General features: G+C 46.5%; 1 protein-coding gene across 5 annotated transcripts in view; it reads left to right on the forward strand.

Moving 5' to 3' along the window:
- Positions 1-20,889, forward strand: part of FCHO2 (FCH domain only 2) — a 532,544-nt gene that overhangs the window by 271,824 nt on the left and 239,831 nt on the right. For 4 of the 5 annotated variants that reach the window (XM_029574710.1, XM_029574720.1, XM_029574729.1 and 1 more), the window contains one exon: positions 9,729-9,799. The exons of the other annotated variant lie outside the window; for it this stretch is intronic. In XM_029574710.1, coding sequence (XP_029430570.1) covers positions 9,729-9,799 — 71 coding nt within the window. The remainder of the gene's footprint in view (positions 1-9,728; positions 9,800-20,889) is intronic. 5 annotated transcript variants of the gene reach the window in all.

A 20,889-nucleotide genomic window follows, 5' to 3' on the forward strand; every position in this document is an offset into this window, starting at 1 on the left:
CAAATAATTTACCTTCTCCTAGGACAAGCAGGATGGTAGTCCTCACACATGGGTGACATCAAGGAGCCCAGCATGGAAAACTTCTGTCAAAGTTTCTAAAAACTTTGGCTGGCACACTGAGCATGCCACTATCCCTACATCCACACGAGGTTTCTCTCCAGTCCTTTCTTTTCCGCAGAACTGTCATCTCATGGAAGTGGAGCTTGTGCCTTTTTTATTTTTTTTGTGGAAAAGGTGAGGTTTTTTTCTTTGTAATTTTGCGTCTTTCCTGCGCTGGGTATCTCTCTGGTTCCCATTGGGTTTTTCTCGGTCGGTGAGTTTTCGCTTCTCCCGTCTCTACCAGTCATCATGCCCTTGCGGTCTCTGTGAACCCCATGGCTGCCCCAGGCTTTTGCCAAAGCCACCAGTGCCCCTGGACTATGTCCCTAACGGATCCTCAAGAAGTGTGTATCCTCTGCCTGGGACATTGCACGATGTCCGTGGCTGTGAATTGTGTGGTCAGTTGACCCTAAAGGGGGCCAGGCCAGGCTAGACAAAGGGAGAAAGTATTTGGCTCGGACAAGTCATTGCCCTCCAGTCCTGCGTCAGCACCCTTGATGCCCAAGAACCAAGGGGAACTAATTGCCATCGATCCCTCTGTTACCACACCTTTCCTGAAGCTCTTGGGGCAGGGGGTCTCTGGGGATTGGCCAGTCTTGGTCTCCTCAAAATCCTGGACTTCAGGATCATCTTCCTCATCCTCAGCACTGGGGAAAGACCAGGCCGAGCACCATAGGAGATACCGCAAACATAGACACCAGTCCCCATCTGTGCGTGGGACCAGGCATATGAGGACCATGGCGCTTGTCGCCCTGTCACCTAAGTGGCCTCAATATGAGGAAGCCCTATCTTCCCTCTGTCATGGTCAAGGGCCCTCTGCACCGGTTCCATTGCTGGACATCGACCCTCCTCATGGCATCGAGGAGGAGCCGAGCCTAACCCTTCCCTCTCAACCTGCCCTTTCGTCAGAGACATTCAAAGTGGAGCTGGAATGTCAGGTGCGCCTGGTGGTGGATTGTGCTCTGTGCAATTGGGACCCAGTGCCCCCACCACAGATACCAGTTCCCTTGCAGTTACCTTTGAGGCTGGCACCCGCACCAATGCCGGCGCCTGCACCGATGCAGACTGTGATGACCGGGGTGGAACCGTGGCTGGACCACCTCAATGTCCTCCTCGGTGTTCTCCCAACGCAGTTGATGCCAGTACCTTGTAATCCCTCGGTGACCCGCCGGACACCGAAACACAAGGCATCTGAGTTAGTCCTCATGGGGGATTCTTCAGGGGATGAGGGCCTGTCTGTGCCCACTGCACCTTGCGGTCCCTTGGTGCCACATCCGGCACTCCCCAGGCCAGGGCCCATGGTCCCCCTGGGCCTCGCGGTGCCTGCACCCAGGGATTTGCCTGGGGCTCCATGACCCTCCTTTCCGGGTGGTCTTGAAGAGCTTGAGAGCCTTTATGACCCCTAGGACCTGGATTCCTCTGATGCTTCGGTGGACTCCGATGACCTTCTGTTGGATCCTTCCCCTTCAGAGGAATGCCAGCATTCTCCACCAGAGGACTTGACCTTCTCTGGGTTCGTCCGCATGATGGCCAAGGCTATTCCCTTCCAGTTCATGATGGAAGAGGATGCCTGCCATAAAATGCTTGAGGTCCTCCAGTTTGTCGATGCCCCAAAGGAAATTGTGGCAGTGCCGGTGCATGAGATTTTCTAGGAACCGCTTCTCTGGCTCTGGGAATATCCCCCTCTCTGTCGCCCTGGTTAACCGGAAGGCCGAGAGGGGGGGGGGGGGGGGTGTACCTCGTGCAATTCGAAATGCGCCAGCTTCCCGACCAGTCCGTGTTGGTTGAGTCAGCGCTCAAGAAGTGAAGCGATCTAAAACCAATGCGTCAGCCCCTCTGGGTAAGGACAACCGAGCATGGGATGCCATGGGTAGGAGGGTGTATTAGGGCTCCATGTTGGTGGCCCTTATTGCCTCCTACCTCCTCCTATACATGACCCAATATACCTGCAACCTCTGGAAACAGGTCCAAGAGGTGGCAGACGGCCTGGCGCAGCAGCCTCAGGAAGCCCTTATGGCGCTTGTCCAACAGGGCCTGGAATGTGGTAAGCATGAGGTGTATGCTACCTATAACGTCTTTGAGATGGTGGAGCGTGTAGTGGCGGCTGGTATTTCTGCCCACCGTCTGGCCTGGTTTCGGGCCTCGGACCTTCGCTCTGAGGTACAAGACCGGCTGGCTGATTTGCTTGGCACAGGCGATAATCTTTTCAACGACAAGGTCAAGGAGGCGGTTGCACAGCCGAAGGACCAGCACTTGTCCGCTGGCGCCTCTGCCTCACCGGCCTGTTCCAAAAGATCATCCCAGACAGGGCTGAAGAGGCCTTTCTATAGGCCAAGGAAGTATTTCCCGCTGGCCCCCCACTCCAGACCCCGCAGCAGGTGAGCACCAGGGGTAGGTCCTGACAGCAGCGGGGCTGCTGCCCACAGCCAGCCCCCCAGACCAGCCCCGCTATGGGGTATTGACTGGCAGCAAGGGGGTCTATGCCAGTCATCTCTTCCAGTGCCTGGGAACCCGCCAGTTGGGGGGCCAGCTCCGCCTTTTTGCCGACTGGTGGCTGGCCGTGACGTTGGATCAGTGAGTCCTGTCCATCATCCGATTTGGTTTCGGGCTGAATCTTGTGGAGACGCCACCAGATTTTCCCCCAAACTCTCAGTGGGGTTCAGTCTCACATCCAGACCTGCTTGAAGAGGAGCTCTTGGCTCTTCTAATGACCAGGGCAATGAAACCTGTTCCTCAAGGGCAGCAGGGTTGGGGGTTTTACTTCCCTTCCTGTTCTAAAGAAAACAAGAGGCCTCCGTCCCATTCTGGATTTGCAGGCCTTGAACAGATTCCTAAAAAAGGAAAAGTTCAAGATGGTATCCTTGGGCACCATAATTTTCCAATTAAACCAGGGGGACTGGCTTTGCTCCCTCGACCTAAAGGACACGTACGCCCACATCGTGATCCTTCCAAGTCACAACGAGGTACCTTTGCTTTGTGGTTGGGTTCCAGCATTTCCAGTACCGCATGCTTCTGTTCAGCCTCGCCTCTGCGCTGCGGGTTTTCATGAAATGCCTAGCCATGGTGAGGGCTTTTCTGCGCCAGCTAGGGTTCCAGGTTTTTCTATATCTGGACAACTGGCTGGTCCAGAGGGGCACACAGGCCAGGGCACTGTGGGTGCTTTGCAGTACCATTCAGGTCCTGGAGCACCTGAGGTTTTTAATCAACTACCTGAAGTCAAATCTCCGCCCTTCATCAAGGATGGCTTTCATTGGAGCCGTGCTGGACACGACACAGGCAAAGGCCTTCCTGCTGCACGACAGGGCACACATCCTGGCTTCCCTAGTGGGGGAGATTCAACAGAGCCAGCTAGTTTTGGCACAGCGAATGCTGCAACTTCTAGGACTCTTGGCCGCAACCATATATGTCACTACTTTTGCCCATCTACATATGCGATGAGCCCAGTGAACTCTGCGCTCCCAGTGGCAAAAGGCCACCCAGGGCCTTCAGGTCTGCATACAGGTGTCGTCCTCACTCAAGACTTCCCTGACTTGGTGAATGTCTCCACTCAACCTGGAGCGGGGTCTTGCTTACTCTTGATGCTTCCTACATGGGGTGGGGAGCCTACGTGGATGACCTCCGCACCCAGGGCTTCTGGACTGCGCAGGAGGCGCAGTTTCAGATAAAACTTTTGGAAATGAGGGTGAATCGATAAGCCCTGTGGGCCTTCCGGGATTGCTTAGCCAATAAGGTCATCCTCGTTTGAATGGACAGTTAGGTGGCCATGTGGTATATGAACAAGCAGGGGCTACCAGATCCTTCCTCCTTTGTCGGGAAGCAGAGCAAATCTGGAGTTGGGCTAAGGCGCAGGGGATGTTTTTCCGGGCCGTGTATTTGGTGGGCGCCAAGAACACCCTAGTGGACTGACTGAGTCATACCTTCCGGCCCCATGCGTGATCTCTGAAACAGGAGGTAGCGGATTGGATCTTCCATCTTTGGGGATCCCGGACGTGGACCTGTTCACCTCCCGTAGCAATGTAAAGGTTCCCCAGTACTGATCTCTGACCAGGTCAGATGGCGTGCCATCCACAGATGCCTTTGTTGTCCATTGAGGGACGGGCCTCCTGTATGTCTGTCCACCTCTTCCATTAGTGATGAAGATTCTCCTGAAGCTTTGCCAGGATCAGGGGTCCATGATCCTTGTTGCCCCGCATTGGCCAAGACACATCTTGTTCACGTTGCTGCGGGAACTGTCCAGGAAGAACCCGATCCGTATGGGGATGGCCCCGGACCTCCTCTCCCAGGATCAGGGCAGGCTGCGCCATCCCAACCTCCATGCCCTGTCTCTCATGGCATGGATGTTGAAAAGTTGATCCTGCAGCCTCTGGACCTTTTGGAGGATGTGACCCGGGTCCTAATGGCTTCAAGAAAGCCGTCCACCGGGAAGTCTTATGCCTTAAAGTGGAAGAGATTCGCCATCTGCTGTGAGCAGAAGGGCCTCGATCCCTTCTCTTGCCTTGTCCGACAACTCCTGGACTATCTGCTGCATCTCTCTGAAACGGGACTTAAGACCCAACTCCGTTTGGGTGCACCTCAGTGCCATAGGAGCTTACCACCAGGAGGTGGACGGTTCGCCAATCTCGGGTGAACTCCAATTGGATTGTTTGACGGAAGCATGGAACAGGGTGCTTTCTGGTTGGATGATTTGAAGGAAGTATAAAACATTTTGTTCATTGGATCACCCAGAGTACAAACTTTTTTTTTTCTCTAAATTACCGTATTTTTTGCTGCATAAGACGCACTTTTTTTTTCCCCAAAAAGTGGGGGGGAAATGTCTGTGCATCTTATGGAGCGAATATAAAAAAAAAACCTAAAAATCTAACGAACCCCTCCTGCGCCCCCCCCGCAGAGCTGCCAAATTAATTTACTACAACCCCCCACCCTCCTGGACCCCCCCAAGACCTGCCAAAAGTCCCTGGTGGTCCAGCGGGGGTCTGGGAGCTATCTCCTGGACTTGGGTCGTCGGCTGCCATTAATCAAAATGGTGCCTACGGCCCTTTGCCCTTACTATGTCACTGGGGCCGACCAATGGCAGCGGTAGCCCCTGTGACATAGTAAGGGCATAGGGCTGTCGGCGCCATTTTGATTACTGGCAGCCGACGACCCAAGTCCAGGAGATCGCTCCCGGACCGCTCCTGGACCCCCACTGGAACACCAGGGACTTTTGGCAAGTCTTGGGGGGGGTCAGGAGGGTGGGGGGCTGTAGTTAATTAAATTTAAAGGGTTAGGATGGGGAATGGGGACAAAAAAAAACCATTTTATGCCCTACCCTAATTTGCTCCATAAGACGCACAGACGCCCGGGAACAGAGTGGGGTAGATTTTAAAAAAGAGCGCGATCGCGTACTTTTGTTCGCGCAGCAGGTGCAAACAAAAGTACGCTGGATTTTATAAGATATGCGCATAGCCGCGCCTATCTTATAAAATCCTGGATCGGCGCGCGCAAGGCTGCCGATTTTGGGCAGCCTGCACGCGCCGAGCCACGCAGCCTGCCTCCGTTCCCTCCGAGACCGCTCCGAAATCGGAGCGGCCTCGGAGGGAACTTTCTTTTGCCCTCCCCTCACCTTCTCCTCCCTTCCCCTACCTAACCCACCACCCGGCCCTATCTAAACCCCCCCTTACCTTTGTCCCTCGATTTACGCCTGCTAGAAGCGACGTAAATCTATGCGCGCCAGCGGATTGCTGGTGCACTGTCATCCGACCCGGGGGCTGGTCCGGAGGCCTCGACCATGCTCCTGGGCCGGCGCCACACCCCCGGTCCCGCCCCCAAAACGCTGCGTCCCGCCCCTGACACGCCCCCTTAAAAAACCCCGGGACTTGCGCGCGCCGGCGGCCTATGCAAAATAGGCACGCCGGCGCGCGAGGGCCCTGCTCGCGTAAATCCGGGCGGATTTACGCGAGCAGGGCATTTAAAATCCACCCGAGTCTGTTTAGCACACCATTTTTTTTTAATTTTTTTTTTTAATATTCCCGCTCTGAATCCTAGGTGCGTCTTATGGTCAGGTGCGTCTTATGGAGCGAAAAATATGGTAAGTTAAGTTTAAATTAAGGTGTGATAGAAATCACAAAAAAAAACATAAAAATTAATTTTTTATGACATTCACACTTTAGTTGGACTTTTGGGACCGATGATTAAAAGTGACCCTAGGCTGGTATACCCATAGAACTATTCTTAAGTTCAGATACCACAGGGTGGTATGATGGTTCTATATATATAAAAAAGCTATACTAAAAAAGATTCTGCATATAATCAAAGTGTTAAATTTGCATATGCGTATGTTTTCTATTATCAATATCAGGAAACAACCAACATTTTTGTTCAAGAAAGTGAATTTGTCTATTGTGAAAAAAAAAAGTCTCATGTTAGAGTCCCATTCCTGTGGAAACACAAGTTTTCCAAAAGACCTGTAAGATCAGGAGGGATCATCTTCTGAGAAGATTCCCTGACTTGCACTATACTTCCCAAAAGATAAAAATAGGCCTTGCTGATAGGCGGCAGGGCCTCAGATGGCACTCTTAAGACTCCAGGAGATGCTCTTAAATAAGGGTGAGACTCAGAAAATTCAAAACATGAACATTCAAATATCTTGAAAATTCTCCAAATGTTCTAGCTTCCTAGCCTGCACCAAGCTTCCCTCTACCAAATCCAGTCAAGTGTTAGATAGCTGGGTCACCCTTTGCTCTAAAGCCTCTGTTTTCTCTGGATAGTAAGGGAATGTTCATTAGACTGCATTCACCTAGATATTGAAGTTAAAGTAACTAATCAAGAAATTGCCTGCTCAAAAGCATCTAGACCACTAGACTGATTCAAGAGTTGTAGTAGAGGACTTCTCAAGACGGGTTGATTGAACAGTCTCAGAAATGTCCCAGAGTTTGGGCCTGCTTTAACATTTGCTACAGCATCCAATTTCACAGTCACAGAAGGCAGGGGCACATGGCTTGATTTTTCCCTAGAACTGGCTCCAGTTTTCATCTAAATTCATCTCATGGGGCTTCTGACACAAGATGCACACTGCTCTCTTTCCTGACCACCTCAGATCTTACAAAAGCCAGCAGGAACGCTTCCCCAGATGTTGCTGCCTCTGACTCTACACCCTGCCCCTCCTGCAAAGATGAAGCCTCCACAATGGAAACCACACAAGGCGGGTGGAGGGGGCTGCTGATGCATCCAGGCTCAAGGACACCACCTCTTTCTGTTGTGATGCCATGCTCTCACCGGCATCTGCTGCCATGGACTCCCGGGCACTTCAACTGATATTGGGGTAAAGAACCCAACAATCTTTTGCTGAGTATAGGGTTCTCTTCAGGAGCTATTAGGGGTGCTCTCTAAGCTTCCCTTTGCATTTAATTTGTGGCATAATGAAGCAAAATGTAGTTAAAAAGGCAAAGTTACATTCAGCTAAGACAGAACTCCAAAATCCTTTCCACTATACACTCCCTTATACATAATCCTTTCTGTCTGGTTATATACTACCTGTCGTGTGTACTGACCTAACAGACATCTATGATCCTTAAACAAATGCCTCCTCGAAGTTCCCTCCATTCGTCTAGCCAGGCTTGATACAACCAGGGAACAGTCATTGTCAGTCGCCAGTCCTCTACTTTGGAACTCCATACCAGATTTTTTAAGGCAGATCTTTAACCCTAAAGATTTTAAGAAAAGTTTTAAAAACGTATTTGCTCTCCAATGCCTTTGGTTCCCATGCTTTACAGTAATAAATTAACCTCATACAGCCACAGTCAGATATAAGCTTTACCTTTTGCTTACTTTGTTTTTGTCTTAAATTTAGCCTAGTTATTCATTGTTTTGTTTTTATGTTTGTTTTTATGCATATTATGTATATTTTACCTGTGACTGTTTTGCCCAACTCTAATTGTAAAACGGTATTAAAATAATTTTAAATAAATAAATCCGTGTCCACTCAAATTGCCTGCATGCACCACATTTTTCCTGATTACTCTCAGCTATATCTCTCTACACCAAAGATTTCACCACAAATTCAGTCCCAAATTTCAGCCTGCTTGCCTGACATTGTCAACTGCCACCACCTTAAACTTAACATAGCCAACATGGAACTTTGTTTCCCCACCCCTGCCCCCCAATTCCACTTCCCATCTTCCTTCTTTTTATATCTTTGGGAATGGCACTCTCATCCTCCCAGTTCTCTTGGTCCATAACCTTGGGTCATCTTTGATGCCTCTCTCTCCTTTTTATTATCCTGTCCAATACTGTTGTTTGCTCTCATTTATTTATTTAAAATGTTTATATTCTGCTTATATATGAACATCTGTGCTAAGCAGATTACGAGAAAACATATACAACATTACTAAAATCCATGCCTTCCTTCCCGAGCAGCTACCAAAGTACTCATTCACACTTATCACCTTCTGATTAAACTACTATGGCTTGCTGTTTACAGGCCTCCCACTGAACCATCTTTCTACCCTGTAGTCTATTAAAATTCAGCTCCACGACTTACCTATCTTCACCTTCGCTATAACCTCTTAACACCTCTTCTCAAGTGGACAAAGAGTCAGTATGTGGAACTGGTTCCTTGTCTACTTCCACATACAGTTCAAGCTTTGCTTATTCACATGTAAATGCATTTACTTTGTAGCTCCTCATTACTGACAGTATCTTCTCTCTCCCTGCACTCTTCTTTGTGAATTTCGTTCATCTTGTAAGTCGCTCTTATCTGTGACCTCATCCTCCACCTCCAACATCAACCCCTCTTTTGATCAACCTCCATACTTTCCACCTTGCTGTACTTTATGCCTGAAATAGCCTTTCTGAGATTGTGCTTCATGCTCCCTCTCTGGCATATGAAAAATCCAGTTTAAAAGCTTAGCTTTTTGAAGCTGCTTTTAAAGTCTTCAATAAATATACTTCCCACAGACTCTTGTTTGTCATTTTATGTTGGTCTTGACTAGATTGTCAGCTCCATGGAGCAGGAACTTTATCTTTTGTGTTTCTGTACAGTGCTGCATATGTCTAGTAGCACTTTAGAAATGATTAATCTTTGTGGTAGTAGATATGCGCAGTGTGTGGAACATGTGCAAAGAGGACTTCACCTCGATCTTGGTGTGATTCCCAAATGTGTGCTGTTTGGTCCCATATTGTTTCAATGAGAATGTGTGATGGTGTCTTTCTGAGCAACAGATGAAACCAGGAAGAAGAAAATTAATAGATGGATGCAGAGATTTGTGTCCAACACAGGGGGACTAGGAATTATATCCAAACCCCTCAATGAAGGTTAGATTTGCCAGAAATCTGTGCCTCTAGCCGTTGAGCATTTATGCATTATGCAGAAGATAATCTGTACTCTACTTTATTTAGCAAAATGTTTTAGATGTAATGTATGGCTTATTTTCAAATGTCTGTGTCTTTTTGAAGACACTTAACAGAATAATAGGTACTTGCAACTGATAATTCCAAAATTTAACTCAGTCAAATAGTGATACCACTGATTGAAGAACATCTATTGCACAGGTTTTAGTTAGAATGATTTTACCCAATAATCAACCTGATTGAATGTCATTTGTATTACGAACATATGCTTCATATTTATTTCTATGTGCCAACTGTTGCAGGAGGGTGAACAGTGATCTTCTTGCTTGGGATCCATTATTTGGAACATCTTTGGATTCATTGACTTCCTCAGGTACAAAATAGTTGATCTTCCTGAAATAGGGAATTCCTTTACCTTTGGTTTTAAAACATTAAGAGCAATTTTCAAAAGCCATTTTACCTGGCTTTGCCCACCCCAGATGCAATAAAAAGAACAATGATTGCACTTTTACCTGTGGATTCCGAGAGGCATTCCTGGGGTGGGGTTAGATAGGAAAAGATAACGTATGTAAGTTTTGCTAGAAAAAGTACTCACAGAAAAAGGAGATGCAAATCTCAATGGGTACCTCTTCTTTCAGCATTTTTCAAAGGGAAGTTATTTGTGTACTTTTCATTTGAAAACTGGTGTAAAGCATGTGGGTAAAAGTACCCACGGGCCTGGCAATAAAATAGATAGTTTTGAAAATTGCCCCATAAGTGGTTAATTGTGAATAGCCCTAGTTATTTGCAATTTATGTGAGTACTTTTACACACATTATTCCCCTTTAAAAATTACTGTTCATAAATTCTGCATGCTAAAAATGCCTGTGTACTTTGCACCTGCTATTTGTATGAGCAGCCAAGAAAGCAAAAATTAGCACATATACATTTGAAAATGCCAAGGGGCAGATGCAATACAGTATGCTCAGCTGAGCGCACTGTATAACTCGCAGTTGGAAGCGGTTTGTATAGGCGCTAACTAATTCCCTTATGCAATAAGGGGATTAGCGCCTCTACAATGCACATCAAACGTGGAGTGAATCTAATAGCGTTCATCACATGCAAATGCATGTGAATGAGGCTATTAGGTATTCACTCTCGATGCAAAAAAAAAAAAAAAATTGCATCTAGGACATACATTTTAGCGATCATAAATTAGTGCCTGCCTGAAGCAGGCGTTAATAGCTGAGCGTTCCTAAAACTAGAACAGCAAAGCAGAAAAAAACTGCTTTTCTGTACTGCCTCCTACTTAATATCATTGCAGTATTAAACAGGAGGAAAAACTAAAGTAAACTAACAAAAAAAAACCAAAAAGCGCCGGCAGTCATGTGCAGGAAACAGATGCTCAATAGACAAGCGTCCATTTCCTGTACCCCCTAGCTGTGCGGTGTTTGGGGAAACCGACACCGATAAACTCGGTGTCGAGTTTTCCTCATCGGTGGATGGCCGATGCTCTCGGGCTCTCGTTAGCAAGGAGGCGCTAGGGGCGCACAAGCGACCGTAGCACCTCCTTGCTAACACGACCCTTAATTTAAATATTGCATGGTGTCCCCAGGAAGGGCGCCTGGGGGCGAATTAAGAAACCGTGCACTGACTGTTCAGCGCCCACCTTCACATAACTATTGCATCGGCCCCCAAGTGTGCACATTGTTTTACTCCCCTGACTGAAACACATCCATGCGATTGCTTCTTTTTAACCTGGTTAAAAGTACATATGCTGTGAAATCCCAGGCATGTTTTTAGCCAGGAAGAGAAGAGCAGTTATCAGCCAAGCCATTTTACCCAGGTAAATGATTATGAAAATTGATCTTCTAAATGTATAAACCTTTATTGTATTTCACATTCATTGTTTGACTTTTCTTTCTTCTTAGGTGTGCCCGTGATTTTAAGTTGAGGCAACCATGAGTTTTAAGTTAGAACAGTTGGTATATTTATCTTACATTTGCACACAAGCGATATATTAAGCCAAATAATGTTACTTTTGTAGAACATTTCTTAGGCCTTTGATCATTACTAGGTTGTGTTAGCACTTTTATAAAAGCACATTAACCCACGTGTGTTGGCTGAGTATTGATTTACCTTAAGTTCTGATTCTACCCATTCTCAATTCATATTAGGTTCTATAAAACACTGCATGCTTAAATACCTTGTGGCACAAAAAGTATTACACAAAATCTAGACTGTATCAGGAACAAGGCTGAGGATGGCTATTCTTATGAGGTTATCTGGCTAAGTGGCTAACTACAGCCAGATAACCGGACTTATCCAGCTAAGTGGCAGCAGCTAACCAAAATGTTAGCATCTGCACATCCATATAAATTGAGGATAGGGTGGTTCTATCATTAAGCAGGGTGAGGCGGTCCCTTCAGGTGGCAAAATTTTGGTGTGGCAGCAAGTGTCTCCATAAAACCCCCCTCTTGCAACTGCCTCATTTCCTTTCCAAATAAGTGAGTCCTGCATAGTGATGCAGGCTAATGATATGTCAGCAGGGTTCCCACACCCCACTGGCAGGAAGAGACAGTCCCACCAGGCACAGCCGTGCAATTTGATCACTTACTAATCCAGGCGGTAGCTTCAGACTGTATGTAATGTTGCCAAGACGTCGGAGAATTGGAAACGGTCCAACGTAGCGAGGATTGAATCGAATGGAGGGTAACTTTAGTCTCAGATGCTTAGTTGATAGCCAGACTTTGTAACCAGTTTGATACACAGGTGCTTTAGAATGGTGAGTGTCGTAGGACTTCTTTGCTTGATCACCCGCTTTAATTAGAATATCTTTAGTCTGAGTCCATGATGGATATCATCAGCAGTGGATTGAGCTTCTGGGGACGACACAGAGCTTCAGTGGAAGTGGCGGTGAAGGTAAATGTCCGTATATCACTTCAAATGGTGTTGATCCAGTGGATGATGCTGGATGTGAATTAATGGCGAATTCAGCCCATGGTAACAGCTCAGCCCAGTTATTCTGACGGCAACTCACATAGGCCCGAATGAACTGTTTTAGGGTCCTATTCATCCTTTCAGTTTGGCCATTAGATTGTGGATGATAGGCAGATGTATAATCCAGAGAGATGTCAAATAGCTTGCACAAAGCCTTCCAGAAGTTTGCCATGAATTGAGATCCTCTATCCGAGACTATGTGCTTCGGTAGGCCATGAAGACGAAAGATGTATGTGATGAAGAGCTTCGCAAGCTCCAAGGCTGAGGGTAAGCCAGGCAGTGCCACAAAATGAGCCATCTTGCTGAAACAGTCAGCCGTCACCCAGATAGTATTCATTCCTCCAGAAAGAGGTAGATCAACTACAAAGTCAGTAGCGATGTGAGTCCATGGCTGTTCTGGAATTGGCAGCGGTTGTAGCAATCCCCAAGGCTGACCAGAAGTAGGTTTATGTTTGGTACAGTTGGAGCATGACGCTACATAGGAGTATGTCTTCCTTAATAGTAGGCCACCAATAGTACTTCTGTAATTTCAGCAGGGTACGGCGTTGACCAGGATGGCCAGCCAATTTGGAATCATGAGCCCAGTATAGAAGTTTCTGAGGTTCTTAGGCACAATTGTTTTACAGGCAGGCACAGAATGGGTAGCCGCCAAGATAACTTTTTTCGGGTCGATGATGTGCTGAGGTTCTTCAGGAATATCCTCAGAGAGGAAAGAGCGTGACAGGGCATCAGCTCTGGTATTCTTGTCTCTGGGGTGATATTTGAGCACGAAGTCATGACAGAGATACTCTAGATTCTTGTGGTCCGAGAATACAGTAATTTGATGTTGGGTGCCTTCAAGCCAAGGTCGCCATTCCTCGAATGCCAGTTTAATAGCCAGGAGCTCTTTATCTCCAATCCCATAGTTCTTCTTTGCAGGAGAAAAAGGAGCAGGGATGTAAGGCTTTAGAATCTCCAGTTTGGCTTAACACGGCTCCTACTCCAACACCTGAAGCGTCAACCTCCACGATGAAGGGTCTATTGCTGTCCGGGTGACGCAGACATGGCTCAGTGGAAAAGGCAGTCTTTAATTTCTCGAACGCGGAAATGGCCTCTGCAGACCTTTTAGAAGCCTTGGCCCCTTTCCGTGTCATTTCAGTTAAGGGCACTGTCAAAGAAGAGTAGTTCTTTACAGTAATTTGTGAACCCCAAAAATCATCTCAGGGCTTTCAGACTGGTAGGTTAAGACCAATTCTTGATACTCTCTAATTTTGGGGGATCCATCCGGAAGCCTTGTTTTGAGACGATATAGCCAAGAAAAGGCACAGACTTTGTGGAATTTGCACTTTGACAATTTGGCGTAGAGACGATGTTCTTGAAGTCTCAGTAATACTTGTTTGATATCTGTTAGATGAGTAGACATAGCCTGTGAGAATATCAAGATGTCATCTAGGTAAACAACGATACTTTTGTACAGAAGGTCCCGCAGAATGTCATTCATCATGTTCTGAAACACAGCGGGAGCGTTGCACAGGCCAAAGGGCATTACCGTATATTTGAAATGGCCATCTTGAGTGTTGAAAGCTGTTTTCCACTCGTCGCCGTCGCGGATGCGAACCAAGTTATAGGCTCCCTTTAGGTCAAGTTTTGAGAATATCTTGGTTCCTTTAAGTCGATCAAACAGCTCTGAGATCAGAGGTAAGGGGTATCGGTCTTTAATCGTGATCTCGTTCAGAGCTCGATAGTCGATACAAGGATGCAGAGTGCCGTCCTTCTTCCCCACGAAGAAGAAGCCTGCGCCCTCAGGAGACTTAGATGGTCTAATGAAACCTTTTTGCAGGTTTTCCTCAATGTACTCAGACATGGCCTTGTTCTCTACCACTGACAGCGGGTAGACACGTCCCATAGGAGGTTCAGCATTAGGTTTCGGTCGTATTGCGCAGTCGTAAGATCTATGTGGGGGAAGGATGTCAGCAGCTTCTTTGGAGAAAACATCATGAAATGATGCATACTGAGGCGGCAGTCCTGGCATCACTGGAGCTGTAGGCATGCAGAGAATAGGAGAGACCTCCTTTAGGCATTTGCCATGACATTCTGGGCCCCAACGGGAGAGTTCCAACGTAGCCCAGTTGAATTGTGGCATGTGCAGCTGCAACCAGGGTAACCCCAGAACGATAGGGTGCGTGGCCTTCTCTAACACAAAGAAGAAAATTGACTCTGTACAGAGGGCTGTGGTGCGGAAGGATACTGGTTCGGTACAACAGGTAACCTCACCCGGTAACGACTCTCCATGTATAGACGATAAGAGTAGTGGAGTCTTCAAAGTGGTGATGGGAATCCTCATATTTTCCACTAATCGTCATAGAATAAAATTACCTCCTGCTCTTGAGTCCACCAGGGTAAGGGTCTGGAATTCCAAAGGTTCGCAGACCAGAGAGACAGGAAGAGAGAGCGGAGGAGAGAGCATAGTAAGGCCTAAGAAAAGTCCTCCCGCAGGACTTAGGCCTGTCTGTTTCCCGATCATATGGGGCATGTTTGGACTGCATGACCAGCTTGTCCACAGTACATGCACAAACCATTCTTCTTCTGAAGTCTTCTCTCTTTGGATGTTAGGTGACTGCGACCAAGTTGCATCGGTTCTTCATCACTGGCAACAGGCATTTCAGGAACCATCCTGAGTGCAGGCTTAGCACGAACTTCTTTCTGAACAGGTCCTTTACCAGGCTTGAGTTCTTGCACCTTATCATGAAGCTGGTGATCAATTCTAGTAGCTAAGGCCACTAGCTCGTCCAGTGAGCCAGGTGTCTCACAAGCGGCCAGCTCATCCTTCAAGCAGGAATCCAAACCTCTGAAAAAGAGAGTTTTCAGGCATCTAGGGTCCCAAAGTAACTCAGTTGCAAGAGTCTTGAACTCTATAGTGAAATCAGCCAGTGGTCGGTTGCCTTGCTTCAGGTCCACCAAAGCAGAACCAGCAACATTGTGTCGGGCAGGATCATCAAAAACGGATTTGAACAAGTCCATAAATCCGTCAATATCCTGAAGTATAGGGTCTTTGCGTTTCCACAGCGAGGAAGCCCAAGACAAGGCCCTTCTATCAAGATAATATAGAATGTAAGTAGTCTTGGCGTAGGCTGTAGGGAAGTGAGAAAGTTGTAATGCAAAATGCATACAACACTGATTTTAAAAGCCTTTAGTTCTCTGAATCTCCCCAGAGAAATGTACTGGAGCAGCAAGAGGCACAGTAGTCTTTACAGTTACTTCAGGTAACTGACCTTCATTCTTGGAAGTAGAGTCTTGATTCTTCTGTGCATGCAGCTGATGAAACGCAGTAGTTAGTTTTTCTAATGCATCTTGTTGTTCAGCAATGCGCCAGGCCAGTCCTGGAATGGCCTGCAAGGCATTGAGCTGAGTCAGATCCATGGAGTTAGCAATCTGTTATGGTTATTGATGTTTGGGTGGATCCTTGGACACTGTGGTAGCTGACCACGCCTACAGGGGGCAGTCCCGTGAGGGACCACAGTGTCAGGCTAGACTCTGGACACACAAACACAGATTTGAATCTTTTATTAAACAGTTTTGGAAACCACCAGAGGTGGCAATAGTGAGTAGTAGATGTTGAGCCCGGCTGGGCAGGTCTCCCACAGAACGCTGGAACAGCGAATCTGCTAGGCTGTGCTGTAGTGGAAAGAGACTGAGAGTTATGAGTACACAATAAGAAGCATTCAGAGTCCCAGGTAGAAATAGGAGAAGCTCCGAGACAGGGAGAGCAGGCCCCCGAGCGAGTACCTGATCCCTTAGAGCAGAGAGACTCAGTTGTATTGTACTCATGTAGCAGTAACAGAGATTCCACTAGACGAGAGGTCTGGCACCGGAACAGAGAGCAGGCCCTCGAGGAGCGAGTACCTGGTTCCAGTGAAGCAGTACTGTGGAATAGATGGTAGTTTTACTCACAGATGGAAACTGTTAGTGAAGTCTTCCAAGTAGAAGGGTTTGAAGGTGCAGGCAGTGACTCAGGGAACATGGGCCCTCAAGGAGCGAGTACCGGTTTCCTGATAGCACCTGAAAGAAGCAGAAGAGGCCCCCGAGGAGCGGGTACCCCGTTAGCAAACCCCGAAGGGTGTAAGAGTTCCAGATAGTGCTGGAGTGGCTGAGCAGCTTCGGTGCGGAGAGCGAATCCTATCTGTAGAGTTACCATTGCTAACTCGATGAGCTAGCAAATACTGTAGGCTTAAATATCCGGGCAGCATGACGTCATATCAGGGGGACGCCCCTGAGGTTCGCGCCAACGTGGAAATAAAGATGAGGGCGGCGGGTGCGCCCTAAGGTACCTTGGAGGAGCATGGCGGGAGGCAGCACCAAAGCCGGTCCGGGGACGCTGGAGAGGACGGCAAACAGACGCCGCAGCAGTCAGTAGTCCGAGGTGAGCGGGAGGAGCCGCAAGTAGTGAGAGGTAGGCGGGGCAAAGCCGTTGAAGACCGGTCGCAACACTTGGCATGTTTACACGTGCGTAAAGCCCAATGGACCCTGAGGTCACAGTGGCAACAAGCCACTCGGGGCCTCCAGGAATGCATCCAAGTCACCCCGTCTCTCAAAGACTCATTGTCCTGGTGGCGGGTACTTTCCAATCTGGACCAGGGGATTTCCTTTCAGGGTCTCCCCATGCAAATTGTGCTAACCACGGATACATCTACCGTATGGTGGCGAGCTCATGTTGATGGGCTCAGCACCCGGGCCTGTGATCCGCTCAGGAATGTTCTTGTCAAATTAGCTTCTTGGCGCTCAGGGCAATCAGGTACGTGCTATGGCCTTCAGAGATTGTCCAACAAAATTTTCCTGATCCATACCGACAACGCGGCGAATTCGGAGGGCCTTCGAGCCTGGGCCTCCGACTGCTCTCTGCAACATCCTGAGAGCCTTATTCTGCTGGAAAAACCTGGACTTTGCACCTACTTTGCACCCTGTACCCGCGGCAAGCCAGCCGGACCGATTTCCTGGTCACGCCCCCTTGCTGACATCATCGGAGGGCGACGGCTGCATAAAACGCGGCGAATTCAGAGGGGCTTCGAGCCTGGGCCTCCGACTGCTCTCTGCAACATCCTGAGAGCCTTATTCTGCTGGAAAAACCTGGACTTTGCACCTACTTTGCACCCTGTACCCGCGGCAAGCCAGCCGGACCGATTTCCTGGTCACGCCCCCTTGCTGACATCATTGGAGGGCGACGGCTGCATAAAACGCGGCGAATTCGGAGGGGCTTCGAGCCTGGGCCTCCGACTGCTCTCTGCAACATCCTGAGAGCCTTATTCTGCTGGAAAAACCTGGACTTTGCACCTACTTTGCACCCTGTACCCGCGGCAAGCCAGCCGGACCGATTTCCTGGTCACGCCCCCTTGCTGACATCATCGGAGGGTGACGGCTGCATAAAACGCCACGAATTCCTAAGCGCCGCGCGACGAAGGGGCGCGACAAAGGGGCATGCCCTTTGTTTTGCCCCTTCGTTTTTCCCCTCGTTTCCCCACTGGTTCTGGCTTAACCTTTACTGTAACCGGTAACCCGTTGTCGCAATGAACATCCCCACAATGTTAGGTCAGGGAAAATATGGTAATATGTCTCCATGTCAAGCACAACCAAAGTCATATCAGTCTGGACATAAGAAATACATAAATCGAACCCTAACTGCTATAAGATCCACGTTCTGTACTGCAGCTATGTTTACTCTATCCTTTATTCTTTGTAACGCACAATCTGTTTGAAAAAAAGTCCCCATTCTGAAAGACCTCTTACATATCAATAAGCCCGATTTTTTCCTTATTACAGAATCTTGGTTAACCACATCAGATACAGCTATAGTAAATAATTTAACTCCCACAGGTTATACGACCATATCTGAACCCAGAATAAACCGCCGAGGAGGAGGTTTATTAGCTATCATCAAATCCTCCTTGAATCCAATAAAAAAACAAATAATATCATCAGGCTCGTTTGAAATACTTTTGATTGCTACTACAATACTAAACATAGGAATTATCTATTGTCCCCCTGGTTGTCTCAACTCTGAACTCTCAAATTTTCTAGAAAACTATCTCTACACTTCCTATAGATCTAAACAAAACAATACTGCTGGGTGACTTTAATTTACATATCTCTAATCCTTCCATAATCACTAGTTCCTTTTTGGATGCCATGTCTGGCCTCGGCTGGGATCAACTCATCAAAACCCCTACGCATATCAAAGGTCAAACATTAGACCTAGTATTTTTCAACCCACTTCAACATTTCCCAACTCCGAACAACATCACAGTAGTACCCATTCCCTGGTCTGATCACTACAGAATTCATTTCACTCTAAATTTAAATAAAAATCCATATACAACAACAAAGAAACAATCAATAATACATAGAAGGAAATTCATTAGCGCAGACACATTTGTAGAGACAATCACCCCTAACATACCTACCACAGTTCTTTCCAACATAAATGATACAGTACACTCTTGGAATACTACAATTACAACCACCCTCGATACAATTGCTCCGTTTAAGCAGATCAAACAAAATAGAAATAAAAAGAAAATAGATGCTCCCTGGTACACAAAATCACTGCACACCCTTAAAACTCTCCTTAGGAAACTAGAACGTAAATGGCGTAACAATAAAACCACAGAACTAAAAAACAACTACCGCTGTACCCTACGCCGTTATAATAAAGAAATAAATCAAACAAAAAAACTCTACTATGCCAATATCATTGCCAAAGCCAATGGCAATCCAAATACACTATTCAATATAGTAAAAACCTTAACCTCTTCCCAAAATAAAAACTTCATAAATGTCGATACCAACTTCTGTAATAAAATCGCTAAACATTTTGAAACTAAAGTACTTAACATTTCTGCTGAATTCTCAAACCTACCTTATCCCACTCAAAAAAATGAAGAACCCAGTCAATCATGGTCAGAATTCACCCCTACCTCAGACACTTCTATTTTAGCCATTATAAACAAACAAAAACCCTCCAACTCCCCTTATAATCCATGCTCTGGAGCCTTTTTCAAAGCTCTCAAACTTGAAGCCTGCTCTTTTCTTACTCTTTTAGTTAATCAATCCCTAGAATCAGGTGAATTCCCCCACACTTTAAAAAAGACCTCTATACTACCAATCTTAAAAGCTAAAGCAAAAGATACATCTGATCTCAACAATTACAGACCTATAGCATCTCTTACTTCCCTGGCTAAACTAATAGAATCTGTAGTACTCCATCAGTTAACCGATTTTCTTACAGAGCACAATATTCTTCATATTAATCAACATGGATTTAGAAAAGGTCATTCCACAGAAACACTTCTTCTATCCTCTTTTGATACTTTTTTCCGTGCATTCGACTCATATACAGACTACATTATAGTTTTCTTAGATATATCAGCAGCATTTGATACCATTAATCATCAGATACTCATTTCAGGTCTTCAAAACATAGGCATCACAGGTACAGTTTTGAACTGGTTTACATCTTTTCTCTCCAACTGACCTCAACAAGTCAATTATAGTCAGCACTGCTCTTCCCCATATATCATTAATTCCGGCGTTCCTCAGGGCTCATCTCTTTCTCCTATTCTGTTCAACATATATCTACTTCCTTTATGCTACATTCTATCCTCTCTTAATCTTCAGTTCAAAATTTATGCAGACGACATCCAATTTTTTGTCCCTTATAAATCATCCTGGTCAGACACTCTATCTTTAGTTTCTCTATACTTATCTACAATCAACTCTTGGCTCTCCCACAATCGATTAAAACTGAATCCAGCAAAAACTGAGCTCGTGATGGTGGACCTAATGAAGAATCCATCTCTGATTCTTCATTAGGTCCACCATCACATCTTACAATCAATAATGTTACTATCCCCATAACACGCTCTGCTATAAGCCTAGGTGTAAACATTAACTCAGATCTTTCTCTAAAACAACACATATCCTCACTTACAAAAAAATCGTTTTTCAAACTACGTCTGTTAAAACATCTTCGTCCTCTACTATTTTACCGAGATTACAGAACCATTCTTCAATCCATAATCTTCTCTGGCTTAGACTATTGTAATGCTCTTTTCCTAGGATTGTCAGACTCTTCACTATACCCCCTTCAACTGATCCAAAACTCTGCAGCCCGGATACTAACCAGAACATCTTTACGTCATCATATCACCCCTATTCTACAATCATTACACTGGTTACCCATAAAGTTCAGAATAAAATACAAAATTCTCTCTATTATCCATAGTTTAATTCATAACCATACTCATACTTCTACCTGGCTTTGTTCAATACTGCGCATATACAAACCGACGCGACACTTAAGATCACTTAACCAAAATTTACTAGATATCCCTTCTCCTAAACAAGCCAGATTAGACCTCACTAGAAAAAGAGCCTTTTCAATAGCCGGTCCAACACTTTGGAACACTTTACCAAACCATCTTCGCTCGATATCCAACCCTGCACATTTCAAAA

Source organism: Rhinatrema bivittatum, chromosome 1, assembly GCF_901001135.1.
Source record: "Rhinatrema bivittatum chromosome 1, aRhiBiv1.1, whole genome shotgun sequence".
Taxonomy (NCBI): Eukaryota; Metazoa; Chordata; class Amphibia; order Gymnophiona; family Rhinatrematidae; genus Rhinatrema; species Rhinatrema bivittatum.